Below are 13,567 nucleotides of genomic sequence, written 5' to 3' on the forward strand. Positions count from 1 at the left end.
TACCTAAGCAGAGGTGGCAGAAGTGTACTTAGTGACAGCTCTGGTACCCTCAGAAACAGCGTGCTTGGCCAATTCACCAGGCAAGATCAGTCTCACGGCAGTCTGGATCTCTCTAGCGGAAATAGTGGACTTCTTGTTGTAAGCAGCAAGCTTAGAAGCCTCAGAAGCGATTCTCTCGAAGATGTCGTTCACGAACGAGTTCATGATGGACATGGCCTTCTGGGAAATACCGGTGTCCGGGTGAGTTTGCTTCAAAACCTTGTAAATGTAGGAGGAGTAGGTCTCCTTTCTGGCCTTGGTTCTCTTCTTAGCATCGGAGGAGGCGGCAGTCTTCTTTCCGGCTGGCTTCTTCTCAGCTGGGGCCTTGGAGGCTGGTTTCTTTTCTGCTTTTGGAGCCATTTTTTGAAAAATAAGGTAATATCTAGGAAGGCAACTTAGGTGACTGGGATGTTATTATATAGTTGTAGGTGATTGTTTTTCCTAGAAGCCGACCGCGTTGGTACAAAATTTACGGCACTGCCCGAGTAAAAAACAGGCCTAACAAATTTACCATCCCTCATTTTACGCACGACGCATGAGTAAATCATGGAACCAAGTTGCCAGACCGCGCATCCCTACATAAATACAAGACAATACCCCCATCCTGTCTCATCTTTTCAAATTAACTAAAATGTCCGGTGGTAAAGGTGGTAAAGCAGGTTCCGCAGATAAGGCTTCGGTCTCCAGATCTTCTAAGGCTGGTTTGACCTTCCCAGTTGGTAGAATCCACAGATTGCTCAGAAAGGGTAACTACGCTCAGAGAGTTGGTTCCGGTGCTCCTGTCTACTTGACTGCCGTCCTGGAGTACTTGGCTGCCGAAATTTTGGAGTTGGCTGGTAACGCTGCCAGAGATAACAAGAAGACCAGAATTGTCCCAAGACACTTGTTGCTGGCCATCAGAAACGATGAGGAGTTGAACAAGCTTTTGGGCTCTGTCACCATTGCCCAGGGTGGTGTCTTGCCAAACATCAACTCCGAGCTGCTTCCAAAGAAGCTGCCAAAGGCCAAGGGTTCCCAGGAGTTGTAAGATTAGGTAGGGTCCAAGTGTATATTAGTGTTCGGTAAGAAATTCACAGATCAGACGTAGTATACACCTCCATTATCTTTGTCCCACTATATCGACGATGATGTTGATGATCGACACAATCACCTCTGCACCGATCAGCATAATCACGATAAATTCGAGATACTCGTCGTTTGAGTGTCCCAGCTGCTCTTTGAGCATCTGCAACAGATCGCTGATCACTTCCAGACGTTGATTCAGGAGAGCCACCCGCTGGTTGATTTCCATATAGCCACGAGTAGCTTGATAAATCGGTTCCAGCTGAGGCTCCGACCACATGAGCTCGGGCGAGTCCAGCACAGAACCATGCAGATTGATGTTGATACGGAGAATGAATAGCTCACCAATAGACTTCATGATTTCTTCTCTGCTCATCTCCACCTTACCCGTCTGCGCAATTTGCTGCGGTATATCCTGAGTGTCCTCGATGGTGTTATCCACAAGCTCCTCGAACAGAGAGATCTTGACCGATTGTGAAATTGCGTACGAGATGCTTAGCTTTAGCATGTAATTCGAGTCATCTCTTAATGTGATGAAGTCGTTGTAAATTCTCGGCTGATAACTGTGGGTAATGTAGTAATTAAACTCTTCGGCCTGAACGTCTTCGTCCGAGAGCTTTTCGTTCTCGAACTTGGCCAAATCGACCAGAAATGCTTCTTCCTCGCGTTTGCTGAATCCCCAAAGCACCACCACTCCGTATTCGAAAATAAACACATCGGTGGACCGCTTGCCCACATCGATCTCTCCGCCCTCGTCATCCAGTCTAATTGTCTCCGTAGTCAAGGAAGCTTTATCGCTAAAGTCAGGTCTTTTGCCAGAGCCATTACTGTTGCTCCTCCAGTCTTTATATGCAAATGGGGTGTATATGCATTCGTCAAAAAGCTTTGGCATCGTTCCATGGATCCGCTTGCGGTCTTTCAGCCATCTGATAAGGTCGCGCATCTTGTACGAGCCGGCTGTGCAGTAGGCGGTAACACGGGGTAAAAGAGAACGGTGCTTTTTGCCCAACCGCTCTGCATCTTTTCTAGCCGGTCTATCAGTGATTTTCTGTAAAGAGTAGGACTTGTCCACGCTGGAATCAATAGAAGTATAGTCCAGCTGGTCAGGAAGCAGCTTGAGCTTCTGACTTGTTCTACTTGCTCTCTGAGGCACGATGTTGGGACCCAATTCCTTGGCCACATTTTTTGGTTTTGCAGCCTCGGGGCCACTGGAAGCGGGTCGATGTGCTGTTTCTAGTGGCGCCGATCCGTAAGGGTTATCTGACAACAGCGCTGTTCGTTCGGTAGCGGACATACTAGGAATGCGTAGATAGGTGGAAGAGAAGGGAAAAAACCGATAATCTAAAATATTTTATAAATTTTAGAACTCCGTCCTCGTCGATAAGTCGATCGACTAAAAAAAATTTTAGAAATATTTCACTGTAAAAAAGGTAATCCTATTTTATCCATGGTGAAGAAGAAGGGCACAGACTCGGGGCGCAGATTCGCCTTCGCTTCCTTCAAGGACCGAGTTGATGCTATACAGATAGATCCTATTTTACAGCTAAACAGAAAAGCATTTCACGAGGCGGAAATATCTCATTTCCTGTCTACTTTGGAGCACTGGAGGGAGGTGAATTTATCCAAATCTTTCACCGAGCTGGTGGAAGTGCTAGAGCCTCTGTGTTTGAGCCTACCTCAGCTGCTTTATCACCAAAAGACCATTTTTGAGAGTCTCATAAACACTCTGCTGCTCAATGATAGACTATCGTTGCAACCAACACTAGAGCTGCTGACCCAGTTTTGCCACGATCTCGGAACAGATTTCATGCCATACTATTCCGATACACTGGAGACTCTTGTTAAGATTGTTCCACAGCAAAGCGAGACCGATCCGCTGGAATGGATTTTCAATGCCCTTGCATATCTATTCAAATACCTGTCCAAAGAGTTATCCAAGGACCTTGTGCCCACTTTTAGACTGCTACAGCCACTATTGAACGCAGAGAAAAAAGAGTACATTGCTCGATTCGCTTCACAGGCCATGTCGTTCCTGGTTCGGAAGGCCACGTCCAAAGCCCTGATATCTTTTGTCGAGACGGTGATGAACGAGGATTTGGATGTGAACGTCTACCACAAGTCTCTGGTGGTTATTTTCTCGGAGTCGATGAAAAATTCGCAGGGAACTCTTCATTCTAAAGGGCCGTCGATTCTCAGCGTGCTAACAGAGATCTGCGAGCCGGACGATGCGAAGACGGCAATTCTTTCGGACGTCTTATTGGATCTGCTTTCACACGTTTCGGAGGCCTCTGCGATTTATGAGACGATTCTGGACAAAATGACATATCAAACCTCAGGCAGCGTGTGGATTCTCTCGACTCTTGCATTTGCAGAGAGCGGCAAAAAAGTGCCCAATTGGGGTGCTCTTTTCGACGGTGTTTTGAAGCTTGTTCAGGATGTAGGACTCATACAATTGTACGCCACATTGATCAGAAACGCCGACCAGCTGGAGCTGTCAAAACGCTACGTTTTTCTGTTCACCACCATGGCAGCAAAAGACTCGTTTTTCCTGCCCTTCGTTGAGACATCTCTGGAGCTTTCTCAGGACAGAACGTTAAGTTTTGGGAGGAATTATGTCACGAGCTTTATTTCTCAGAACTGGAGGCAAAGACATAAGGAGATTGCCTACTTTCTGGACAGAATGAACAGGAAAGGAGTCGCTCTCGAGGTGGTGATTCCGCACGAGTTCAACGAGTTTATCAACTCCAATATTGACGATGGGTTATACTGGAGATTGTTAATGCTACAATACAGCAAGGCCACAATCGACAACCAGACGTTACTTAAAAAGCTTCCCGAGGCATCTGCAGACGAGCAGGGACTGATCCTCAAGGTGCTCGCGAAATCTGACTTTCCAGACATCTCGTCTGCGGTCATCGAGTCCATACCAGCTTCAGCTACCAATATTGTTTTTCTGGAAGGGGTGCAAGAGGTCATTAAAAAAAATCCAGCACCTTTCAGACAACAGCAGCACAAGCTCATAGAGCTGCTAAAGGACAATCTAGTGCTACCGTCGCATTCCGTTCGCGAGACAACGCTTTCCATTATTTCGCTTCTTTTCGAAAATGCTCCGGAAATAATTAGCACCTGTCGATTAATTGAACAGATTCCGCTAGACCTGCAGACAGGGAGGGAGATCCAGCTTCGTTACAGATCATTCGTCCAGACATTTACGGACTCACCAAAAGACCGGCTGCTGGACAGGGTGGTTGTGAATTTCCTTTTTGGACAGCTCTCCAACAAGTTCTCGCCATCGTGGAGCGGCGTGTTTGAGTTCATGGAGCAGGTCATCGATCGGATTGAGCAGCCGGTGTGGTCCGAGATTGAGACGTTCCTGAAAAAGGAGTACCCACCAAGAGAAGCTGAGACGGAGGAATTGCAGGCTGTTTCTCAGTGGACCGGTCTGAACCCAAAACTGGTTGGCTACGTGGAGAAGTGCGAGGCCATTGCGGTCCGCTATTCTGCCATTGACAAGAGTCTTGTTCCGCCAGCACACGAAAGCACCGAGTTCACTGCTTTTTACCGAGAACAGTGTATCAAGGTGCTACACAGACTGCCGAAGCTGGCCGAGCAGCATTTCGACGTGCTGCTGCCATACGTGCTTGAGGACGAGGAGGACAACGTGAAATGGCCGGTCAAGGACAGAAACTCCGTGGTGGAGGTGATGGCCAAGTTTCAGAACCTGCGAAAAGTGCCCGGTGCCGACCAGGTGCACAAGTTTCTGCTGCGGCTGCTGGCAAACAGATCCGTCCAGACGCAGAAGCTGGCATTCAATGCTCTCGCAAACTGGAAAAACCCGGTCTACAACAGGTACAGAGAAAACCTGAACAGCCTGCTGGACGACATGCTTTTTAGAGACGAGGTTATCAATCTGCTCCAGAACGAGGAAAAAACAGTGATTCGGGAGCAGGACACAGATACCATTATGCCGCTAATCTTACGAATTTTGTTTGGTCGCGCACAGACGCTGAGGACGAGCGGCACGAAACAAGGCCGCCGGACGGCTGCCATCAAGGCATTGTCGAATCTGAGCGACCAGCACATGAAGGAGTTTTTGGCTCTGTCGTTCGAGAAGCTGAACGAGATGCGGTCGCAGGAGCTCAGTTTCCGGCTGATCCGGACAGCCAGCGGATTTCTGAACATGGTGTCTGACCTGCTGTCGTCGATCGGACGCACACGCAGCGAGTGTCTGTCGATTCTGCTTGACCCGCTTGTTTTCTCGCTCAGCGTGTCGGAAAAAGCCATTGGTTCTGCCGACGAAATCACCGACAAGGCCGCCAGAAACAACCGACAGCTCGGTTTCAAAGTGCTGTACGACGTGACAGACTATCTGGGCGACTCATTTGACTGGAAGCCGTACGGCGACGACATCTACTACAACCTGGTGCACCAGAAAATGGCCAACTTCGCAGACGAGAACTTGCAGCAGCCGTCGTCGCTGATGCGGCTCATGACGGCACTGTGGCCGCAGCCAAACCTGCAATTTTTCCTCCGCTACGAGGAGATGGCGCCGGTGAGGGCGTTGATGGGCGTCCTGAAGCACGAAAAAGCCAAGGAGGCCGTGCAGAGGGCCGTGCTGCAGTTTGTGCTGAAACTGCTCGACAGCAACGACAGCAGCGAGGAGCACGTCGAGGTGCTGATTCTGATCATCTCCGAGTACCTCAACTCGCTGGTGGCGCTATTTGCCAACTCCGAGAGCAAAGAAGTCAACGGGCTGTGTGTCAGGATCTTGCACAACCTGGTGCAACGCGATCTGATCACAGCCAGCGAGAGCAGCAAGTTTTTGGTGGACTCGCTCGTGATGGTGCTGGACAAACCGGCCGCGCAGATCGACACGCCCACCAGAACAGAGATCGTGAGCGTCTTGGCCCTGGTGGCCCGGAATCTGTCGTGCTCAGTGACGGAAATAATGCCGCTGTACAAAAGCATGGCTCCGCTGCTGAAAATACACGAGGAGCGCGAAATGCGCACAGCAATTTGCCAGGTGTACCTGACGCTTGGCGCCAAGTACAGCGAACTCGAGCGCGTGTCGCACGTCGTGGCCGCGCTGAACGCGTACTCGGAAAAGCGGATCCGCGAGCCGGACTACGAGCAGCGGCTCGAATGCTACAGACAGATCGACAGAGAGCTGTACGACTCGTTTTCCGGCTCCGAGTGGCTGCCGGTGATCAACACGGCGCTGTTCCAGATCAACGACGAGACGGACTCGGCAATGCGCTCGTCTGCGTCCAACACCCTGTGCCGGTTTATCGACGTTTCGGAGCCGTTTGCAGAGATTTTGCACGAGATCGTGCTGCCGGTGGTGCGCCCCGGTTTGCGCCGCAAAAACGAGCTGGTGCGCCAGGAATACATCAACGTCGTGGCGCACGTCGTCGAGAAAACAGACGTGTTCCCAGACATGAAGGTTCTGCTGCACGGCGGCGACGAAGAGGCCAACTTCTTCAAAAATATACTGCATCCACAGGTGCACCGCCGACAGAGGGCCGTGAGACGGCTCGGCGAGGCCGCACAAGAGCTCGGCGGCTCCTCCATCGCACACTACCTGCTGCCGATGATCGAGCGGTTCGCCTTCTGGGACGACGAAAAGTACAGGAACCTCGCCAACGACACGGTGGCCACCGTCGCCAAGCTCGCCGCTTACGTCAGCTGGAACCAGTACAGGGCCCTCCTGAGCAGGTACGTGGCGACGATGACGGGCGCGCTGCAGGCGGAGAAGCACGAGGAGCTGCGCGACAGCGTCCAGGTGGTGACTGCGGTGGCCAGTTCGATGCAGGGGCTGCAGCGGCGCGGGGCCAGGGACTTTCCTGCTCCGGAGAAGCTGGACGACATTGTGGTGGAGATGCTGATTCCGCCGGTGAAGAAGGTGTTGACGAAGAGGGACGAGGAGACGGTGGTGCAGCGTGTTGCTCTTTCGGAGGCGCTGGTGTCGCTGGTGATGTGCTGTTCGGCGGAGAGGATCGAGACAGAGCTGCCGGGCATTTTGACGAGTATCTGCCAGATTCTGCGTGCGCGGTCTGAGGAGCTGAGGGACGCGGTGAGAAAGCATCTGGGCCGCATCGCGACCGGTCTTGGGTCGCCATACCTGAAGTTTATCCTGCAGGAGCTGAAGACAGCGCTGACCAGAGGTCCGCAGATCCACATTCTCAGTTTCACGATCCACTATCTCCTGGTGGTGATGGACGGTGTTCTGTCTCAGGGCGACCTGGACGAGTGTGCTGGGTACGTGATCGACACGGTGATGAACGACATTTTCGGTGCGGCGAGCGAGGAGAAGGAGGCCGAGGGGTACAACAAGAAGATGAAGGAGATCAAGCATAACAAGAGCTACGACACGGGCGAGCTGCTGGCTAGCAAGATGCTTCTGCAGAACTTCCAGCAGATCCTGGGCCCGATAAAGCTGCTTTTGCGCGAGAAGCTGGCGTTCCGCACGCAGAAACGGCTGGACGAGCTGCTGCGTCGTGTCTCCATCGGGTTGCAGAAAAACGAGGAAGCAGGCTCGACGAGCGCCATCCTGCTGTGCCACGAGATCTACGAGCAGTCTCTGGAGAAAGACGAGACGCGGGCGAAGCGCGTCAGCGAGGCAGAGGACCATTTTCTGGTCAAGCTGGATGCCAAGCCGCAGCGGACGCAGATGGAGTACTCGCTGTACTCGAAGGTGTTGCAGAAATTTGCGTTTGACCTGCTGCACGCGGTGGTTACGAAACACCCGCAGCTGTTCACGGCGGGCAACCTGGCGGATTTCGTGCCGCTGCTGGAGACGAGCCTGTCGTCGGGCGACGAGGGCGTGGTTCTGGCGGCGCTCAAGATGCTGACGCAGCTGTCGCGGCTGGACTTCGACGAGGCCGTGAACGCGCAGTTCACGGCGTGCGCGCGGGCGACGCTGCGGATCGTCAAGGACCTGCCGAGCACCAACAGCGACCTGTGCCAGAGCGCGCTCAAGTTTCTGAGCGCGGTGATCAGAAATAAGGACGGCCTGCAGCTCAAAGACACCGCGCTCAGCTACCTGCTGAAGAAGATCGAGCCGGACCTGGACGAGCCGATGCGGCAGGGCGTGGCGTTCGGCTTCGTCAAGGCGCTCATCGCGAAGCACGTGATGCTGCCCGAGATCTACGACGTGCTCGAGACGGTGGCGCGCATCATGATCACGAGCACCTCCGGCGAGATCCGGCAGACCGCCAGAAGCGTCTACTACACGTTTCTGATGGAGTACGACCAGAGCCGCGGCCGGCTCGAGAAGCAGTTCAAGATGCTGCTGGGCAACTTGGAGTATCCCGCGCAGAGCGGCCGCCAGAGCGTCATGGAGCTGCTGCATCTGATCGTGCGCAAGGCGGGCAAGGACGTGCTGGCAGCGGTGTCTGCGTCGTTTTTCATTGCGCTCGCCAACGTGGCGGTCACCGACGACGCGCCGTCGTGCCGCGAGATGGCGTCGGAGGTGCTGCTGGCGATGCTGGGCCGCATGGACGACCTGGCGTTTGTGGAGAAATGCGTGACTGCGTGGGTGGACAACAGGAAGAACGAGCTGCTTGTGCGGTGCGGGCTGCACGTGTACCAGCTGTACGTGGACGCCGTGGGGGTGGAGAACGCCGTTCTGAACGAGACGGCGCTGGCGAGAATCAATCACGTGCTCGCAGCCAGCGCAAAGAGCAGCGACGCCGGCACATCGTGGGAGCTCGTGTACTCGTCGCTGGTGGTGTTCGAGAAGCTGTCGCAGAAGACCGACGTGTACGGCGAGAAGTACGCGCCGACGTGGGCCGCTGTCGTCGACTGTCTGCTGTATCCGCACTCGTGGGTCCGGCTGGCCTCTGCGCGGCTCGCCGGACAGTACGTCCAGAAGTGCGCCGCGGTGAGCGACCAGACGCTGCAGACGATCGCGTACCGGTCGTTCAGACAGCTCAGCGCGCCGGGGGTGGCGCAGAGCCTGGCTACGGAGGTGGCAAAGAACCTGGTGTATGTGTCGAAGATCTGGGCGCAGCAAAACACACGCTACCTGCCGGCGGACGGCGAGCAGGCGGAGCAGAGCGCGCTGGAGTGGGCGCTCGCCAGGGCGTGCGCCGTGCTGAGAAACGAGTCTGCGCCGCCGAAGGACCTGCTTGTCACGAAAAAGGCCATGGTGCAGTACTGCGTGTTCCTCGTGAGCTTTCTGGACCCCGAGACGGTGGCTCACGTGATCCGGCAGCCGCTGGACCCGCTCGTGGTGATCTCGGAGCAGGAGCCGGCCGTCGAGGACACGGACGAGAACACGCTGCCGGCAATGGCGCTCAAGTGTCTGGAGCTGGTTGCACAGAAGATCGGCGTGAGCGAGTACAATCTGCTGTACTCGGCAACGAAAAGAGCCATCGGCGAGCGGCGCCAGGAGAGAAAGACCGCGCGCGCGCAGCTGTCGCTCAACAACCCGGCGGCGGCAGCCAAGCGGAAGCTCAAGAAGCACGCGCGCACGAGAGAAAAGCGAAAGCACCTCAAGGACGAAAACGGGCTGTACCGTCCGAAAAGGAAAAAGCTTTAACGATAGGTAGAGTAATAGTAAGTGCATGTTGATCTTATCTACATCCGCTCCTCTTTGAAACTGACCTCGTCGTCCTCGTTCAGCGCCATGGAGTCCAGCTCGTCGTCGTCGTCGTCGACCTCGTCGTCGTCGTCGTCGTCGTTCACGTCCATCTCGGTCACCTCGTCGTCGTGCTCGGGCTCGTCGAGGTCTTTCTTGAGATCGTCCGCCTTGCCGTTCTTCTGCTTCGAATTGTACTCTTTGATCTCGCGCTGGTACCGCAGCCGGTCCTGCTCGTACAGCTCGTAGTACGGCTTTCTGGACACGTCGTCCAGGTTGCGCCACGCCTCGGTCATCGCCTTGGACAGGTCCGACGGCACGCTGGGGTCTTTGGACTCGATCTGCTTCTTCACCCGCTCTTTCTCCATCTCGCAGAAGATCAGGTACGCGTTGGTCGGCCGCTTCGGGATCGTCGGGTCCTTGAGCCGCTGCTTCTTGAGCGTGTTGGCTCCTCGTTTTTTCTTCGCCACCAGGCTACCCACAGAGGCGTTGAACCCGTTCTTGGCAAGCGAGTACGGCGTCCTGGTCAGCAGGTGCGTGATGTCTGCGAGCCGCAGACTGTCGATCTCGTCGCCATCCAGGTCGTCTGCCGTCAGCTGCCCGACGTTCGGAATGCTCGCCTCGTCCGCCTTGCGGCCCAGAGCCTCCAGCAGCAGCGCGTACTCGTATCGGAGCCGCTCGACGGCCTGCTTGGCCCGCGACACCGCCACCGCCGTGGCCTCGTTCTCAGACTCCAGCTCGTCGATCTTGCCCTTCAGGTCGACGCACTTCTGTCGCAGTACGTCTAATTGTTAGGAGCACACGCACACACACTTACCCTCGCTCATCCTGTACAAAGTATTTTGTCGTTTTATTTTTCGCTACTTATTTCCTCCACCCGTGCACCGCCTCACCACAGCAGCTCCTCCTCGAAGTAGTCCACGTTCTGGTCGCCGCGCAGACTCTCCACCGTCGAGTGGCGCACGTCCGCGTTCATCGACGCCGGCCCGCACGCAATCACCGCGGTTGGGCCGCGCAGCCGCGCTATGTAGCTGCTCAGCTCGCGGCACAGGTCTGGCTTCTGGTTCAAGTTCAGGCTCACGTAGCACACCTCGTCGCGCACGAGACGCTGCAGGAAATCGACCTTTTCGGCCAGCGCCAGCTTGCAGTCGCCGAACTTCTCGCTCGCCAGCCGCTCGCCCTCCGCCAGGGCCTCCTGGTCGGCCACCCACTTCAGCTCCGGCTCCACCAGGTCTCTCGTGATGAACACCTGCAGCTCGACGAGGCCCTCGAACCGCCGGATGCTCTCGATTTCGTGCCTGAAGCTCATGAGCGACTCGAAGTTCGGCGCCACCCACACAATGCCGATGGACTTGTCCGTCCGGCCTTTCTGGCCGCGCAGAATTTGGGCCCGGTACGTCTGCGCCAGGTACAGCGCCAGGGTGTAGACAACGGTCATGCCAACGCCGCCGGCGACGAACACGGAGTGCTCGTACGCCTTGAACGGGATCGTCGAGCCGTACGGCCCCTCGACCAGCAGCGGCACGTACGCCTCGTGGTTCGGCTGGGTGGCTATGAATTCCGCCAAGTTCTTGGTGAGGCCCTGCTTGACGCGGATAATCAGCACGAGCTGGTTGAAGTTTTCCTCGGCCGCAGACGACACGATCGTGAACGGGTGCGCCTGCCAGAACATGTCGGCGCGCAGAAAGTAGACCCAGCAGTACGCGCCGGGGAACGGTCTCCACCAGCCGGAGTGGTTGATTTCGACGCGGATCGCGTGCGGCACCTCCTTGTACCCGTCCGCGTCCAGAACGGTCTCAAAGAGCACTCTGCAGCGGCCCCTGAGCACGCCGCCGCTGACGAGCATCTTGCCGAGCCGCAGCGCGTACTCGGCGGCCCAGATACCGAACGACACCGCCACATACTCGATCCAGCCCAGCGTGAGGCAGTGGTACCACACGCCGACGACAAACACGACGGCAAGCAGCTTGTGGGACATCTTGAACCACTCGTACAGCGGCGCGCGGCCAAACGCGGCGGCCGTGGTGAGCGTGACGGCCGAGAAGGCAGCGTTGGCACACCGCCACTTCGTGAGCCCCCACCGCGCGACGTAGTCGCCGCGGGTGTCCACGTAGAGCAGGTAGAACGCCGTGTGCAGCACGATCAGCACAAACACCACGCGCGAGACCCAGCGGTGGTACATCTGGAACTCCCTGTAGGACGCGCCGGTAAGGATGAGCAGCGGGTTGTTGCGCGCAGCAAACAAGAAGCAGAGCGGCAGCTGGGTGATGGCGACGATGCCGGTCCGGTCGGCGATGTTGACCCAGCGCTGGCCCTTGGGGCATCTAAACACGCTGTTGGGCAGGACGGTGCGGTAGTTGACGCAGCAGAGCACGGCTACCAGCAGGATGTAGGCGGAGATGGTGAGGACGTGGATTCTGACGGGCAGGCGCAGCAGCAGCGCGTGGGCGGTGTTCTGGAGCCTCGCAAGCCACGGCGCGCGCGCCGCCTTGGCCGGGCAGGGCGACACCACGAGCGACGAGACAAAGTGGCGGCGCGTCCACTTGGCAAGCCTGTGGTTGCAGAGGCTCGAAAAAAAGTACGGGAAGCACCACCGGCAGATGTTGAAGAACAGCGCCCACGCAAAGACGCACCCCCAGTACCCGAGCAGCGCGTGGCCGTACGCGGTCGCGAGCTGGCGGTGGTGCAGCAGCGCGGCGACGCCCTGGTACGAGGCGTTGTACATCTCGTCGCTGAACATTATGGGGTGGTGCAGCACGGTCAGGTTCGCGGCGGCAGAGGGCTCAAGATAGTGCGCGGTCGCGTTCTGGTTCTGCTTGACGAGGTCGGTGAAGTTGTACTTGACCAGAGCCTGGTTCTCGCAGACGTCCAGCATATAGCTGTAGGCCCTGGTGAGCGTCAGGGAGTCGCTGCTGAACTTCTCGATGCACAGCAGCACAGAGCCCAGAAATGCCGGACACCGGCACCGGCACTTGTACGCGAGGTCGTCGTTTCCGCAGTCGAAGCGGAAGTTGGTGGAGTTGTTGGCTATGTAGAGACAGGTGGCTCCCTCGGGGCTGGAGATGCCGCGCGCCAGAACGCTGGAGGCCAGCAGCAGCGGCAGCAGCAGCGAAAACATGAGTGACGGATTTTGCTTGGTGAGATGACAGAAGTTTGAGAGTCTATTGGGGAGACATCACCATCAGAATAATTAGCGGCGGCACAAAGTACATCCAATATTTCTGGACGAACGATTTTTCGGCCACCGGCGCGGCTACGTGGGGTTGCGGAGCGTCCTCGCGTGGGGGCAGAATTGTGTGTGCGGCCACGAGCCGGACGGCCGGGGTCTCGGCGGCCGTCTCGAGCAGCGAGAGGGCGGCGACAGAGCCGTTGGCGAGCTCGATGGCGAGCGTGTCGCGGAGCGGGAAGCTGAGTTTCTTCGTGTTGAAGCACGGCGCCAGCGGCCGGCCGTCGCAAGCCAGCGACACGCAGTACTCGTCATCGTCGAGGGCCTGCTTGGCGACCATCCGCCACCTGCCGGCGTGGAACAGCTCTGCGACTTCGGTGGGGGGAGTGCGGTCGTTCTGCGCGACAAGTTGGTACGTCGCGCTCTCGTCGAGCGTCAGCGCCGCCGCCGAGGCGAGCAAGACCAAAAACCCAACAAGCATAGGATAAATTATACTTTATTTTTTTCAACTACCCCCCGCACCTATTTACAGACTAGTCTGTGCGGCAGGCTCGAGCAGACGGGCCGGAACGTCGAGGCCGGCCTTCTTGTACCTCTCGAGCATCTCCGGCAGCCGGGAACCGAGGTCCGGCAGCTCAGCCTCGGCCAGCTCGTCGATCACATACTGCGCCAGGGCATGGTCGTCCTGGACGTCTGCCACACGCAGCATGTAGTAGAAA

At 56.4% G+C, this 13,567-nt stretch overlaps 7 protein-coding genes across 7 annotated transcripts; 3 read left to right on the forward strand and 4 right to left on the reverse strand.

Annotated features, from left to right (window-relative positions):
- Nucleotides 1-3: 3 nt before the first annotated feature.
- Nucleotides 4-399, reverse strand: KL911_003453 (uncharacterized protein; the record flags this gene model as incomplete). The annotated part of the gene is made up of 1 exon (XM_043198635.1): nt 4-399. One exon carries the CDS (start codon nt 397-399, stop codon nt 4-6), a length of 396 nt encoding a protein of 131 aa, XP_043053784.1.
- A 271-nt stretch (nt 400-670) lies between these two features.
- Nucleotides 671-1,066, forward strand: KL911_003454 (uncharacterized protein; the record flags this gene model as incomplete). Its single annotated transcript, XM_043198636.1, has 1 exon — nt 671-1,066. One exon carries the CDS (start codon nt 671-673, stop codon nt 1,064-1,066), a length of 396 nt encoding a protein of 131 aa, XP_043053785.1.
- A 72-nt stretch (nt 1,067-1,138) lies between these two features.
- On the reverse strand, nt 1,139-2,395 carry KL911_003455 (uncharacterized protein; the record flags this gene model as incomplete). The annotated part of the gene is made up of 1 exon (XM_043198637.1): nt 1,139-2,395. One exon carries the CDS (start codon nt 2,393-2,395, stop codon nt 1,139-1,141), a length of 1,257 nt encoding a protein of 418 aa, XP_043053786.1.
- A 153-nt stretch (nt 2,396-2,548) lies between these two features.
- On the forward strand, nt 2,549-9,643 carry KL911_003456 (uncharacterized protein; the record flags this gene model as incomplete). Its single annotated transcript, XM_043198638.1, has 1 exon — nt 2,549-9,643. The coding sequence occupies one exon, from the start codon at nt 2,549-2,551 to the stop codon at nt 9,641-9,643; it is 7,095 nt and encodes a 2,364-aa protein (XP_043053787.1).
- A 38-nt stretch (nt 9,644-9,681) lies between these two features.
- KL911_003457 (uncharacterized protein) lies at nt 9,682-10,991 on the reverse strand (the record flags this gene model as incomplete). The annotated part of the gene is made up of 2 exons (XM_043198639.1): nt 9,682-10,428; nt 10,605-10,991. The coding sequence occupies 2 exons, from the start codon at nt 10,989-10,991 to the stop codon at nt 9,682-9,684; spliced, it is 1,134 nt and encodes a 377-aa protein (XP_043053788.1).
- A 31-nt stretch (nt 10,992-11,022) lies between these two features.
- KL911_003458 (uncharacterized protein) lies at nt 11,023-12,806 on the forward strand (the record flags this gene model as incomplete). Its single annotated transcript, XM_043198640.1, has 2 exons — nt 11,023-11,040; nt 11,103-12,806. The coding sequence occupies 2 exons, from the start codon at nt 11,023-11,025 to the stop codon at nt 12,804-12,806; spliced, it is 1,722 nt and encodes a 573-aa protein (XP_043053789.1).
- A 37-nt stretch (nt 12,807-12,843) lies between these two features.
- KL911_003459 (uncharacterized protein) lies at nt 12,844-13,557 on the reverse strand (the record flags this gene model as incomplete). Its single annotated transcript, XM_043198641.1, has 2 exons — nt 12,844-13,220; nt 13,383-13,557. 2 exons carry the CDS (start codon nt 13,555-13,557, stop codon nt 12,844-12,846), a joined length of 552 nt encoding a protein of 183 aa, XP_043053790.1.
- Between the last annotated feature and the right edge of the window lie 10 nt (nt 13,558-13,567).

Source organism: Ogataea haglerorum, assembly GCF_019207285.1.
Source record: "Ogataea haglerorum isolate 81-453-3 chromosome Unknown 81-453-3_NODE_9_length_481884_cov_97.824832, whole genome shotgun sequence".
Taxonomy (NCBI): Eukaryota; Fungi; Ascomycota; class Pichiomycetes; order Pichiales; family Pichiaceae; genus Ogataea; species Ogataea haglerorum.